This window comes from Lissotriton vulgaris, chromosome 5 (genome assembly GCF_964263255.1).
Source record: "Lissotriton vulgaris chromosome 5, aLisVul1.2, whole genome shotgun sequence".
NCBI lineage: Eukaryota > Metazoa > Chordata > Amphibia > Caudata > Salamandridae > Lissotriton > Lissotriton vulgaris.
Window position 1 is genome coordinate 1,392,693,365 of NC_141693.1, and position 14,892 is coordinate 1,392,708,256.

General features: G+C 45.8%; 1 protein-coding gene across 1 annotated transcript in view; it reads right to left on the bottom strand.

Annotated features, from left to right (window-relative positions):
- The window catches only part of LOC147712642 (cytochrome P450 2G1-like), a 227,150-nt gene that overhangs the window by 8,060 nt on the left and 204,198 nt on the right, over positions 1-14,892 (bottom strand). Inside the window, exon 7 of the mRNA XM_086923337.1 lies at positions 10,923-11,110. Coding sequence (XP_086779463.1) covers positions 10,923-11,110 — 188 coding nt within the window. The remainder of the gene's footprint in view (positions 1-10,922; positions 11,111-14,892) is intronic.

Consider the following 14,892-nt stretch of genomic DNA (forward strand, 5'->3'; position numbering starts at 1 on the left):
ATCCCCTTGAATACCAAATGAAAGGACACCACACATGGATATATATTGAAAATATATATATTTATTAACTACAAATATCCCCTATACTCTTTATGAGCACAGAAGCACAAGCGTTAAAACAAAACACAGTTTAAAATACACAAAAGTTGCACAATGTGGATGAGCCCTAGGGGCCACCTAAACCATATACTAATAAAGTGGTATAAGAGATACCAATCGAAAAGGAAACAGGCCTAGGGCCTTGGGAATCGCTGGAGCTGATTGGGACTAGCAGTGACTAAGTCGGGAAAGGCCCGTGGGAATCGGGTGCAGTGTTTAAAGTGCACGCACTCACCAATGTTAAGTCTATGGTGCGTAAAAGTTGCAAAGTTAGTTATTTAGGAACCTTCCGAGTGACCTAGAGGAGTGAAACTTAAGACACAGACACTAGAGGTGTGTACCAGTGTGGGAACATTGGCGTTGCTGAGTTACCTCACCCACAGGACGCGGGTGCATAGGGTCGAAGTAGTGTCGGGTTTCGTCACGCAGGTCGATGGTGCTTGGAGCTGAAGATGCTGCAGGCGGCTCGATGTGAAGAGTTCCGGTGGATCCAAGGGTGGATCTGAAGTGGTGAAGACCCGAAATCAGAGGGGACAATGTTCAAAGTCACTAGCCAGCGACTACCGTGGAACCAGATTGGAACCAGGCGATGTTGGGTGCAAAGAGGCGATGAGGTGTAGCTTCTCTCTGCAGCCACGTGGACACGAAGAGGTCGAGGACGTCTTGGATTCAATCACGAGCTGTCCCACGGAGGCTTTTTGCTGTTGGCGGTGTCGGCAACTTGATTGGAGCAAACAGGCCTTGGCTAATGCAAGCCATGCAGGAATCGAAAAAGGCTTATCACTCGGACCAGCAAGGTCAGAGCGGGTGCTCCCTTTTACAGGAGCGAGGGCAAATCTGGAGCAACCAGACCCGCAGTGTAGTTTGTAGGTTTTGTCGCCAAGATGGCCGCTAACCACGTGGCAAGTGGCCGGGATGGCGCGTCGAGTGGCACGATGCAAAAAGGGCCCCACGCAGATCGTGGAGATGCTGGGGGGCTGATCTTCGGTGCAAGGGCTGCTCGGTGATGGGGCTTCTCAGTCCCCAAAGCACAACGTCGAGGGTGCCTCGGATGCTGCGCAGTCAGCTTCTCGGGGGTCTTTCAAGAGGTCCGGTCCCACGTCTCTCGGTGCCTCCATGGGTCCCTTCTTTGTAGGGACTGTGGATCGGGTTGTGAGAAGTCTGGGAGTCTGAGTCTTGTCAGGCTCTGGGCTCAGGCTCCGGCGGGAGGCGGCGGCAAAGCAGACGTTGAGTTGCTGGATGGTATCTGTGTTCACAGGGTGGCTACTCCTAGGCCACAAGGGAGATGCTTTTCAGTCTTCTGGGTAGCAGAATGTCGAAGTCCAGTCGTCTTCTTAGTTTCAAGTTGATTCAGGATGATCTGAGGTGCTATGGCACTGCTCCCACTCTTATTCCCAATCTGAGGGGTGGATCACCTGCTAGGTCCCTCCTCTGGGTGGTACCAGGAAGGGGGGCGGTTACACCCCCTTTCCTTTGTCCAGCTCATCGCCAAGCCTGGGTCTGGAAAGTCCCAGGACCGGTTTGGTCTGGCTTATGCACGGGGACACCTTGTGTGCCCCGGACATGTCTGATTCTATTCAGCGCTGTCCTACCCAATACACAAAATCCTGTCTGGGGTGGTGCTCGCACCTCCCAAGGCAGGAAACCCTTTGTCCAAGCCTCCCTCGCTGGAAGGACTCTCAGCAGCAGGAGGTCAGACTTGTGTGTGTGGTGGCAGCATCCATTTTGTGATGCTGAGGCTCTGGGTAACTTTAACCGGGGTTAAGGCTCTGTACATGTCGTGTCCCTCTAGAAGGGTGGAATGCTATCCCCGTCGACAGAACTGTCGAGGGGATAGTATTCCAAATCGTATGACACCTTACTCGACATGTTGTGATAAAGCCAAACCAAAGTTAGCATATAACCGTGAGGATTATAATGCACTTAAGAGTATATGGTATGGCAATATCCCGGAACAGCTAAGGGAGTTGTTCCCAACAGCTGCAGACAGGCTCAGCTCATGCTAGAGCACCATCTCACATGTAACCACGCACTCTGCCCCGAGGATTGCAGGGGCCTTCCATAGGAATGGCTTATAGTTTAACATGTGTCCAGTTAAGGTTAGATATAGGAATACTATATCTAAGCAAGAGGTGATTACACCAACTTACCCCAGCTGAGTGATCAGCCAGTTGTGTCAAATATGGAGGCCAGGCCAGGGGTGGCACAATACATGCTGCAGCCCCTGGTAGGCCTTGGAAACACCTATGCCCTGGGTACCTAGGGTACTCTGTTACAGGGGCCAATAAGGTGAACCAGTTCCAATTCGTAATGCACCTAGAGTGCATTGACAGTAATTTAGAGAGAGAACAGCAGGCTGTGGGTCTGATTAGCAGGCCCACAGCCACATTAAGTCATAAACCAGTGAAGCAAAAAGCAAAAATTTGGGGTGACCATAGGATAGCAGACCCTACTCTCCTACAAATGCACGAGTGTAATTTCATAAAAGATTAACACTGAGAGTCAAGACCAGCAAAGTAATCACAAAGAGGGTCCCATATAGTCAATACACACATAGAAATAGTCTGGAAACAAGACGACCAAAGAATTAGAAGAAACTGAACATATGAAAATGGCATGAACAGTGAGAGCAAGGAAATAGCAAGACTACAGTAGCAAGGTGACATGTTTAAACAGCTGGGGCAATCACTGGTACTCAGTATCAAATGCACTTTCGTGGTACTCACTCTCATAGTCATTCAAGACAAGAGAGACATGTCCCTTTGCTCCTGTGCAACATTGTGAGACTTGCAATCTTTATTTTGAAGTTACCAGAGGCCGGTAAGTGAGTAACTTGGGTCATGCATGAGAGGCCTTGGTTGAAGGCTGTTTGGACACCGGGGTCCCTGCACACTGTGATTGAACCAATGTATCGAAGGCCATTTTTTATTAAAGGGTTGTGTTGATTTTGCAACACGGAACGAGGTGCAACCCTCAAATGCCATGCAAGGCGACTGTGAGTGGCATGATAAATCCAGAGAAACGCAATGCATCGCAAATCATAGTGTTGCATTACGCTGCCCCGGGAAGCATTCCACTCGTGGTGTGTGGGTTTTCCCATGCGACACTCATGGGTTTTGATGCATTCCCAGATTTACCATAAGTGGGAGACCTGGGAACGGCCCATCTTCCTGATGGCACTGGTGAATGTAAGGATTTTAAGTGTTTCCCACTCTTTGTACTGAATGCTCAGTCAGGTGCAAAAGGGGATAATTGTGGCCACCATAACCTAGACATCATTAAAATGTTTCTCCAAGATACCATTGGTAAACATATTTACCACTAGACCATGGGTTAGTTATACGGCCTTCTTCTGAGTGTGTGTAAGGAGCTGTAAGGACCATACAGAAAGTCAGTTTCTATGAAAATACAACAGTGACCAGTGTTCAGTTCACAGAGGGTGGAGTTTATATCCTTTGTGGCTTTCTTCCAGAAATTATACTCAGAACATCAGATCTTGTTAATATTGTTCTGCATAGCAACCGCAGAACGTTGGTATGAATGATCTTGGCCCAGTTAAACTTATTCAGCAGGTTTTGACTTCCTGTTGCTATCCTATATATCTACAGCATAGTCCTGAGGGTGGTATATTTGAATCTAATTTCTAACTTTTAGAGTTGATTACCAATTATTGGTCCTCTTTGGGTAGCTAAAAGTCGAGGCCTTGATTCCTCCCCCTTAATGGGATGAGCTAAGTCCATTGGAGAATCAACGCCTCTATGTTTTTTTTGAGGTATTAGGATGTAGAGTAAGTTATAATATTTAGTGATTCGGCCTAGGTAAAATGCTGGAACACCATCATCTTGGTTGGGTGCCATCAGCCGTACAAAGAACTGCCCTTGCTTGAAGCTAATGTGACAAAGAAACTTTTTCCTGGTTGGATTGCAGGTCTAGGGCTCTCAAACGTCCTACCAAAGGTACATGGAGCTTTGTACCAATGTTCAAATGGACAGAAACTATCCTTGATGGTCTATAGGAGTGCTCCTAGACCTCCTGTAAGATATCCTTGATCAAATTGCTTACTGACCATTGCACATGTGGATTTCCTAGATGTCTGATGTGAGATAGACATGCTGTATGGACAAACATCACTTTGGTGCTATGAACGTTGTTTCACCCTCCCCTGTTTTTCTTTTTCCGTATTGAATTGAGTTATTTTCACAAAGTAGGCTCAATAATCAGTCTGATTGACTAACCGCAATAAATATAGCTCATACTACCTAATGGAGTCTTGACACTAGGAGACCACTTTCCTGACAGCAGGTCTCTGTCTCTCATAGTTCATAGACCCTCTTGAATGTGTTCTTTGTTCTTATACAATTACTTCATCAGGCTGGCAACCAAGGTCTGCACTTCACTAGATTTGCTTTTTACATACAAGCTGCACTCAGTTGGTTAGCCTGACCTCCTTCCACTGCGACACCATCAACCTCATCTGTGGAATCCCACAAGAATTCTCACCCAGCCCCCCTCTGCTCAACGCCTACATGGCCCCACTGCACTCCCATTCTCCCTCTCTGACAAGACTCAAAACACTCAGACCAATATCTGCATGGCCATAGTCACCAGAAGGATGAAAAGCACCTGACTTAAACCCAACATTGACAAGAGGGTAGTAGTAATTTTTGGCAAAGTCAGCTCGCTCGAGGTCTCCACCTGCACCTACCGGCAACCTACACCAAGAGTCTCAGATTAGTAATCAACAACCAACTCACCATGACAGGCCAAGTGAATGTAGTCTCCGCCTACTGCTTCCACACTCTTAAGATGCTTAAGAAGATCTTCAGATTACCCCACACCACCACATGAAGAATCGTCACCGAAGTACTCATCACCAGCAAGCTGGACTATGGACTATGGTAATACATTCTATGGTGGAATCAACCCTTTACTGACCAGAAACATCCAAACAATACAAAACGTAGGGGTCAGATCACCCTGAACCTCCCACCTCACACTTACATTAACCTGCATCTGAAAAAGAGCTCCACTTACTTTATTTATTTTAAAAGGTTTACATGGGGCAAACAAGACTGCATGGGCTATCAGGGTACTTTACAGATTGGCAGTTAGAAAGATACAGGAAGTGGAAACCATAGCACAACCAGACAAGAAACAGGCATAACTGATCAGAACAATCATAACAGTTTGATAAAGACAAGTGTAAACTAATGAGTCCAAGGGTGATTGGGATCTAGCCCAGAAATTTCTACAGCAGCATTTTTATAAATTCCCATTAGAAGGAAGCCGTGGAATTATTCAGTCTTATTTTATGGGGAAAGAGTTCATAATTCTTGGTGAAATACCAGAGAATGGTCGATTGTGGGTTTTCTTTTTATGGAATTTCGGGGGATTGAGCAGTAAAGTGCTGGAGCCCCTAGAGGATCTAGAGCCCCCAGAGAGCCCACGTTTTTACACAAGATCTATTGGGGTGTTGAAATGTAAAGATGTGTGGGTCATGCATGCAATTTCTAGATGTATCCTTGCTTCATACGTGGCCATTTTTGTGATTTAAACTCAGGCGTGATGTAATGATAAAATTTTGAGCCTACAATGAGCATTGCAGCGGAGTTGGGAGAGGCCCTAAGTGGTGCCGCCTTCGATCTAGAAAGGCCACTGAGGGTTGCACTGCCATAATCCAGTTTAGAGATCACTGCCATAATCCAGTTCAGAGATCACTAGGGCTTGCACCGCAAACTTGAATTCGTTGTGGGATAGGAACGGTTTTATTTTCATAGGGTTTCATATTCAGGATGCTCTGTTGGAAGTTCGCTCCTTTGGTGAGACCACTAATGTGCTTCTGCATGTTCAGATGCTTATCTATCAATATTCCCAGAGTGCTTGCAGAATCAATGATGTTTGGAGTGCAGTTGAGAGCTGCTAGTTGATGCATTCATTCTTCAATGTCTGGAGACTGATGTCCTCTTGGGAGGAGACTTTCATGTACAGATGAGTGTCATCGGCATACATGTGATAATGTATGTTGGACAATTTCAGGATTTCTGTTAGAGGCTCTGTTAGACCTGTCTGGCTTTTTGCGTAGTCCCTCCAATTTATTATTTATTTTGTCCCCTTTTTGCCCCGCATACCTTTATTAATTTTTGTGTCCACTAGCTTTTTCTAGGTGTTGGTCAAGGGGATAGGTGTTCTTTCCCCCCCTCATAGTTTTTCACCTCAGGCCTAGAGGCCTTTTCTGACAGGAATATACTGAAGTTCACAAAATGGTGGCCACTAACTGTTTCCAACTGCCACATCCTAGACTTCCCCATAGGTTAACCTTAGGCCTTCCAGAACTTTCTGGACCACACTGGACCCTGTGTGGTCTGGCTATAAAAGGTCATGGGTTAGGGAGCCATTTTGTGTAGTCCAGAGAGTGGAGGAGAGAGGCAGTGGTGTGAGGAGGAGGACGCACTGGAAGCAGTTAGTTTGTCCTTGTGATAGACAACTACTACAGGGAGACGTTCCCCCTCTGGCCCCTGACCAATCCCTCCCAACCGCCTTCTTCTGCTGTGAGATCGGCCTGTCTGTGGCGAAAAACCCCCCTTGAGCCCCTGGCCCCACTGTCCCCTGTCGACCACGCTCCTGCGGGGAATCTTCTCCCTACTTCCCTTTTGCAGAGCTTCACCTACCAGCGTTGTGGTGGAAGCGGATCGGAGCAAGGTGTGGTGTCCTGCATCTCCCCGAAGCTGCAGGGGAGAGGCGAGTGACCGCGGAGCATTGGTGGCCCTGAGGAAGTGAGCGTTCCGCTCTGGGCAGTGTCGACAGTGCAGCCGGGTGAGGAGAGGGACCGCAGGCTTGGGAGCAGAGACAGGGCGGGCGAGCAGCACGTAAGGCGGCGCCAGGCGGGAACACTAGTCCCTCACGCCTGCGCTGCCTCGCATCCGGAGGTGTGGAAGCAGCCCGAGTGACGGGCAGGCCTGCGGGAGGCGGGGCAGAGTGAGGAGCGTGTCTCTGAGGCGAGCCGCCTCGGCGTGCAGGCGGCCTGTGAAAACAGGGAAGCGTCCAGGTGACGCACAGGCCCAGTGAAGGGCTGGAGGACTCCTTTGGTGGAACCCGACGGGAGGCGGAGGAGCCTCTCTTCAAAGGATCAGGCGGGAAGCGCCCACGTCCCTCGCCGCCTAAGGAGCCCCACTTCTAACGTTGTGCTGAGGGAGCGTGGCTGGTCTGAGAGGATCGGCGTAGGAAGCGAGCCGCCCTCGAGGAGCTCCTCTGTTGGTCCATTACCCCCCCCCCCCTTCCTCCAGTAATTCTAGTCGGCGAGACAAAGGGCCCACATTGAAAGTAAGGAGAGTGGGGGTGTGGGAAGCCAGAGTGCAGGGAACCTCTTCTTGCGGCACAGAAACCCATGTACAGGAAGTTGATTCCAGAACCCTCACAGATTTACAACAAAGGCTTATAGGTCTATAAGAATTGTAAGAGCTCCTCGTCCTGAAACTGGGTCAGGAGAAGGCCTGGTATTAGGGGCGGCAAAGGAGATTGATCATAACAGTTCTACAGGGTGTAATTCCTGGATCAACTGCCTGGAGAAACCTACTTTTTATGTCCATGCTAAGGTTTCACTAAAGTAAATGTGCTTATTGAATTTCCTCACTCCTGTCTTTTGCTTAATGACTGTACCTCCTTATTAGGAAGTGTGTGGGACGGAGGGGTGTAAGTGGAGGAAGCTGTAGAAGATTACTTAAACGTCCATCTGTCCTGCTTCCCCCTACGTTGAATTGTACTGATATGAAACTATAGAACATAGAAGGCTTAATGTGATCTCTACTGAAATTGATAGAGTTACTGAAATGAACTGTTGATGCTGGGTAATGATTTGACTTGCCAACTTTGAAAGTAATATCATTAATTTTCCAGACAAACTGTAAAATACTAAACTGTATTTCTAAAGAAAAGAGAGCAAATATTATTTTTATAAACAAGCTCATATTTTTCCAACATTGGTGTAGTGTCCTTTTTGTGTGTTTTACTGCTGGGAAGTTTGCAACCTTAGCACATGTGCCTCTAGTGAATGTGACTTACCCTAGGCCAGGCTACCCTAGGTGACCTGACATCCCAGGTTCCAACAGGCTCCATCAACAGGTTGAAGATGGTCGGTTAAATCGTGGACCCCTGTTGCACCCCCAGAGTGAACAAAGAGGGGTTAGACAAAGACTGATTCACTTTGAGTCTTTTTGTTCTATTGTGTAGGAATGAGGAGAACCAGTTTAGCACAGTACCTGAGTGCCCCATCACATGCTCCAGTACATCGATAAGGGCATAATGTTTGACTGTATCAAAAGCTGACAATAGGTCTAGGAAGATAAAAAGGCACCATTCATTTAGGTCCAGCATTCGTGGATCATCATCAACAATGCGGGTAAGAGCAGATTCTGTGCTATGACCCTGACTAAATCCGAATCAGAAAATGCTTTTTTCGATTTTAAGAATTAATAAAATAATAAAAGCAGATAATACAAAATAGCAATTAATTGAATATATACATTTAAAAGTGCATTAAACTAAGCAGTAAGCTATAAATGTAGTATCAGTATGCTTTTTAAAAAAACAGACATGATTCCAACACAATACACATAACTCAGTAATTGAAGAAATAAAAAGGCCGGACGGCATTGCGCCATGTACCCTTCCTTAAGAATGGAATATTCTATCTGGCTTGTTCATTTACATAAAATTTACAGAAAAGAGTCATGTGCATAGTCGTTTGATTTGATAAAACTATCGCACAGACAAAGACAAAGATGTCTGGATCAGTCGTTAACTGTTGGAAATGAAACCAGACGATGAAAACAATCAAACCTAAACCTAGTCAAGATGTATCTATCGTAACCCCCTAGACACCATACTAAATAAGGTTGAATGGAGCTACAGACCAGGGACGGAAGCCGGATTGGAATTGGTCCAGCAAGTGGAATTGTTCAATGTGGCTACATAGCTCGGCATGTACAAATTTCTCTAGGAGATTTGCCAGAGTAGGAAAGTTGGAAATTGGGCAAAAATTATGAAGGTTAGTATGGTCTGCCATCGTTTTTTTAATGATGGGGTGACCTGCCGCAATTTTAGGCAATCCTGAATGGTACCTTAAAAGCAGAGAGGCATTAACTATATTCGTCCAAATAGGGAGTATGGATGATCTGATCTCATCAAGAAGTTCGATGGCAAGGTATCACTTGAGTAGTTGGATGGTTTCAGAGTCATCAGAGTGTTCGGAATGGTGCTTTTGTCCAAGGTTTGTAATATGCTTCAAGAAGCATTGTTTTTTTGGGGGGAGAACCAGAATGGGTGGGGGCACCCCAACCCAGAGGGAGGATAGGTGGCAGGTAGATTCTCCAAAGCTGCCTGTAGTTCTAGTTTGATCTTTGTTGTCTTTTCATAGAAGAAGGCATCAAATTCCTCACAATTAGGCAACAAACAGAGTTCCATGGACTCCCTAACTACAACTGTACACTCTTCAACTCCTCACACACATAGAAAACCTTATACAGCATTGGCACCGCATACCTCTACAGCCGCATACAATTCCACATACCTACCAGACTCCCCCACTCAGCCCAACTCCTACTTGCACACACCCCCTGCATACAAAGAACCAGATCCGGTGGTCATGCCTTCTTCTACCTCACTCCTAAAACCTTGAACGATCTGCCCCTGTGCATCAGAGCCTCCTACTCAGTTCTTGAATTCAGAAAGCTGAAGACCTGGCTCATCACCTAACCCTGACCATGCTCGACACATACATCGATTTCATACTCTGGATTTCCATCAGTCCCCACTCCCAGTTTCCCAAATGAGAATTATTAATAACTTCATCCAACCATTAATTGTGTTTTTTCATAGTTCTGAGGGAGCATCTTTGCATCAGGCCAGTTCGACATTTGCCAGAGGTAAGACCCTAATAGTTGTTGCACTCCACAAAGCCAGGAATTTCCCTAGTATTCTATGGATAGTCCACTGCTGCAGTCTGCCTCAGGGGAAGAGGAATCAGTGCTGCCTATTGTGTGGAGTGAAGCAGTGACTTGATCAGAAGGATGATAAGCAAGGTCCAGCAAACTGATGCTTGAGTTCTGGGCATCTTGAACAATGAATAGGTCACAAGACCTTTACGTCCAGGAAGCAGCCACTAATGTATGAAGCATTCTGTTATAAGACAGTTGATGGTGAGTAAAGAATATTTCAGGACCATGCATATATAATTATCTCAAGCTGCCTGTTACCATCCTTTTCTGTGTGGCTGCATGTCTGCCATTTTCTAGCCATGATATATTACAGCAATCGTTTCCTGTCATCTGATGTGTTATCCTGTTTCAGCCAGAATACTTTCCTACTGTGAATACGTACTACCAAACGTCCACCAGCCCTATAAGTTGTACATTGATAACTGTGTAAACTGGGCAAGTGCTAGTATCATTTTAAGCTTTAGATGCTGTGTGAAAGCCTTTTTTTGTTTTGGATGGTTATTGTTTTGCGCTACTTGAATTTCGATTCAGTGTGGTTTAGTTTTATTTTTTTCAATTTGTAAAGCACATGGTTACACTAATGGTGTGTCCCCGCTCTATTGTGGACTTCTAAGTAGAACAAGTGGGGAAGCTGCACTAACTAAAAGTGCCCGGAATATAAAGAGGCTCTAAGAGTAGTGAACTCTCAGCTATCCTGGGTTCCCACCAAATGAGTTGTTCAGTCTTGCACTCAAAACCACTTCTAAACTAGGGCATGCGGCAAATAGCTCAAAAACAACTGATACTTTGTAGCATTTAATCTAAATATTTGGTAAATTGTTAAACAATTACTTTGGGCAGCGTGAATCCTCTGAAGTTGGTGTCTCGAATCACTATGTGTGGTACTCCTAGTGGAACAATGTCACTGAATCGCTGGATCTCGTGGATCACTGCATCTGTGTATGGCATCTTGATCCTGTCCTCAATAGATGGAATGCGGATCCGGCCAATCATGTTATCAATCTCCGCAATGACCTTACCTGTAATAAGAAATATATGTTGTGTTATGTTGTTATGTTAAAAAGATTTCTACCGCGCACGGTCACCAGTCGGTTTCATGGCGCTCCATATATAATAAGCAAAAAGTGTTTGGCATTTTTTCTTTCCAATGTTGCTTATAATTTACAAATTGTTTGGCAATACTGAAATTTGAACATGTTACATTATCATATGTGTATAAATATATAGTGGCTGTTTTTCTCCCATGGGTATCAAATGACATCAAAGAGTCAATGAGAGCAAGCTTTCTGTCTATGATGTCACTTAGAACCCCAGGGAGAAATCCCCCTACTGTAACCAGTTATCCATCTACAATTTCATGATGTCTATGGGTTGCGTCTACAAATTATGTGTTAGGGTTTTGCAATGCTAGCATTGTGTCATGTGGTTGTGTGCCTCATGATGGTGATGTCCAGTGATGGACTTCTGTGAGTGTATGCATTTGTGTTTAAAGGGTGAACATTCACCCAGAGACAGTGGCGGCTGGTGACATTTGAAAGTGGTGGGGCGTAAAAGTTCAGCGTGTTTGGACTGGTCTGCATCAACATCCAAACATGTAAAAATGACATTCAAAATGCTGCATAAACTACCTTAACTCGCAAAACTGCATAATGAGCCCTTTTCATGCCACAGAATTTAGTCCACCATGCCACAGAATTTCCTCCTGTAAAACCACATATTGGTTACAAAGATGGCGAGCAGTTCTTGGGTCAGCGAATGCGGACTTCGACATCACATACTACAGCTATAGAAAATTCAAGCTAAGAATATGTCAGTAGTAGATCCTCTAAGATTAACATGTGGAGGAAGTGATCAGTGAGTTAGTGTCTGGTTTATCCTTGACACTGATTATATATAATGTTGCCTGTAGCACTTAAATTACCAGTCCTGTAGCACCAGTACAGCCACCACCTGCCCTAATGTTACCACCATACCTGCTTCTACTCTACCACCATTTCCTCACCACCACATGCCCTGGCCTGGCAGTATTATAGTAACCATGCTCCAACACTAGTATCTGCCAGTACTGCACTATGCTACCACCACAATCCACTACCACTGACAAAGTGTGCACTATACATGTTCACAATGCAGTATTTCATCAGAGGGGCTTTTTCACGCACACACTATCACCATCTTCAACGTTAGCGCCCACCCAGTTCAGGGTGTAAAGTACGAAACAGAGTCGGAGTTCTTTAATGAGCAGCCTTGCGTGATAGCAGACACCTTGTACACAGCTTCCCAGCACCTTATCAATATAATATGTAAACATACAATTAATGGAATAGTGAACTAGAACGTAATTACAGTGTAAAAAGGGTTAAAAAAAATGCAGACTGATACTATACACTTCCCTCCCCTTATCCGAACACAAACAAAAGAAAGTAAAACCACACATAGATTAAACACAATGTATTGAGACATGCACACAATTAAACACAGACCTAAAAAGGAATGTATGAAACAAAGCCACAATAGCAAATTGCACGCAAAATCTTTAAAGTTCTTGGGAGTAAGAGTGGAAGGTTCTAATCGTCCCTAATTAGACCTTTGCTATTGTAGTGTCTACCATGCTTTCCCCCTGCCCACCAACAGCAGATACTTCAGTAAAGATGCACCCTATGTGCCCTTCCATACTACAGCCAACTTCCTTATGAACCAAGTGAGCCAACAAGAGGTTCTTCTTTCCCATTATCCTCAGTTATTTTTCACTTTTCATTAACCATCTGGGCCTGAGCACTTGCCTGTACCGTGCTTCCGTTGCTTTGCACACTCTGCAACTCATACCTTCCTTCCTGCGCTGCAGCTCCATCCAACCACCACAAGCTCCTTCCGTCTCTTGGTGCCATTTGAAATTCTACCTTTAGGCATCGTTGCACCTGGCTAAATGGCTCACGTGCTAGACTCCCATCACTCAACTTGTCAGAGTCTGCCAGAACCCTAGTGACTGTTATGGGTTCAGAAAACACAATGTCACCCTTGCCTACTTTTCTGTACTTCTTAATACGCACCCAATCCCCTTCTTTCAGAATATAAAGCCACCCCCACCAGTTTATTCAGACAATCTTGGCTATATTAAGGCAGTAGCAAGGTGCATGCTGGAACCTGTAGTTCTCACATTTAAGTTTCGAGAGCTAGTTAAGCAAAGTTTTGCCGATTGAAAGCCAAGGCTACAACAAATCTGGACAGGCCAGACATAAAAGTAAGGCTAAAGGCTTTAGTTCTGTTTTTATGTCTGGCCTGTCCCGAATTTCCCTTCTCAAAATCTAGTCACCCTATCAATGCAGTCGCCGCCTGCTGAGCGATGATTCTCACTCTCGGCTCCTTTCCCACTCCCCCACCCGCCTCGCTGCTGCTAACTCCCGGCAGGGGCCAGCACCGCCTCCCTCCCGTAATGCGCCAATTAGCCCAGCAAAGGATTGCATTTTTACACTACTAGTCTCGTAAAATCGAGATTTTTATTGATACCACAAGCACAGACGCCAAACTTTTTTTGTTGCTCGTAACAGGCCAGCTAGGCACATTATTCTCCTTGCTCACAACAGACAACTGAAAAAGTCTTCCTCCTTACTACCCTCTGTTGCTTCCTCACCATATTTTATGCCATTACTCCCCATTTTCTAGCTGCACGTGCACCCGATTGCGTTCCAGGGGATTATGAACTCAGAAAACTAAGATGCAGTTAGTAAGACTTCCAACCAATTCCATGTGTTTATTTTGACGTTCACAGTTCGTTCAGTTTTGACATTCATATTTTACTTCTTGCTTCGGCATGACCTCTCTTGAAAGAGTTTTTTCGTGTTTAATATTAAAATGGGTTTAGAAGTGTGTCTGTCTTAAATGCAGCCTTCATTTTTATATGCTTGCTTTTCACTTTTAGATTGTCAATATTGCCAGAAGAAAGTCGGTCTCGCTTTTCCGCTGTCCAGTCACGGCCTGCATTACAGGGGGGGGGGAGGGGGGGAAATGGGGTTGTTGCGGTGGAGTAGATGGGGGGGAGGTGGGATAAATAACTTACCTTAACTTCCCGCTTTTCTCTCAAGTCCAGACTGAGACTCGAGACTTGCGACTCCCGCTGCATTCGAATTCCTCTGGGCTGAGCTCGTCATCAGAAGGCAGCAGGCAGCCTCCCTCCCCTCCACAGCAGCCAGTGCTGTGATTGGTTCGGCCGGCTGCCCTACTGACGTCATTTCTCTCTGTATGCTGCAGCACAGCAGCATACAGAGAGACAGGGAGAGTGGGAGGGGTTACTCGAGGGCAGGGGGGAGCGGCTTGCCTACTGTGTTAATACTGTCTGTTTGGGTAGCCTCTCAGGATGCCCAAACAGACAGTATTACCAACAGTGGGCAAGCCGCTCCCCCCTGCCCTCGAGTAACCCCGCCCACACAGGAACTATTGATTTCTTGTCGTGCGAGAACGCAAGGCAGAAACAAATGGTAGTTATTATCATTGGTGATAATAACTACCTTTGTTTGCCTTCTCGCACGGCGAGAAAACAGGGGGGGCGGCGCCCAAACGCCCCCACGGACCAGCCGCCACTGCCCAGAGAAGGTTTGGAGAACAGCAGTAGTGAGGAGTCACTGTGCATGTCTGGAATAAAAGTGTTGCATTTCCACTTAACCGTGTCTACCTCTTCCTGATAGCATGCTTTCCTGACCACTCCAGAAAAAAATGCAGGGGCAGAGGAGTCATAGATAAGCCAAACAAAATAGCTTTTTTTTTTTCATTAGATACCCGGTACAGTCCATTAAATACTGTATAC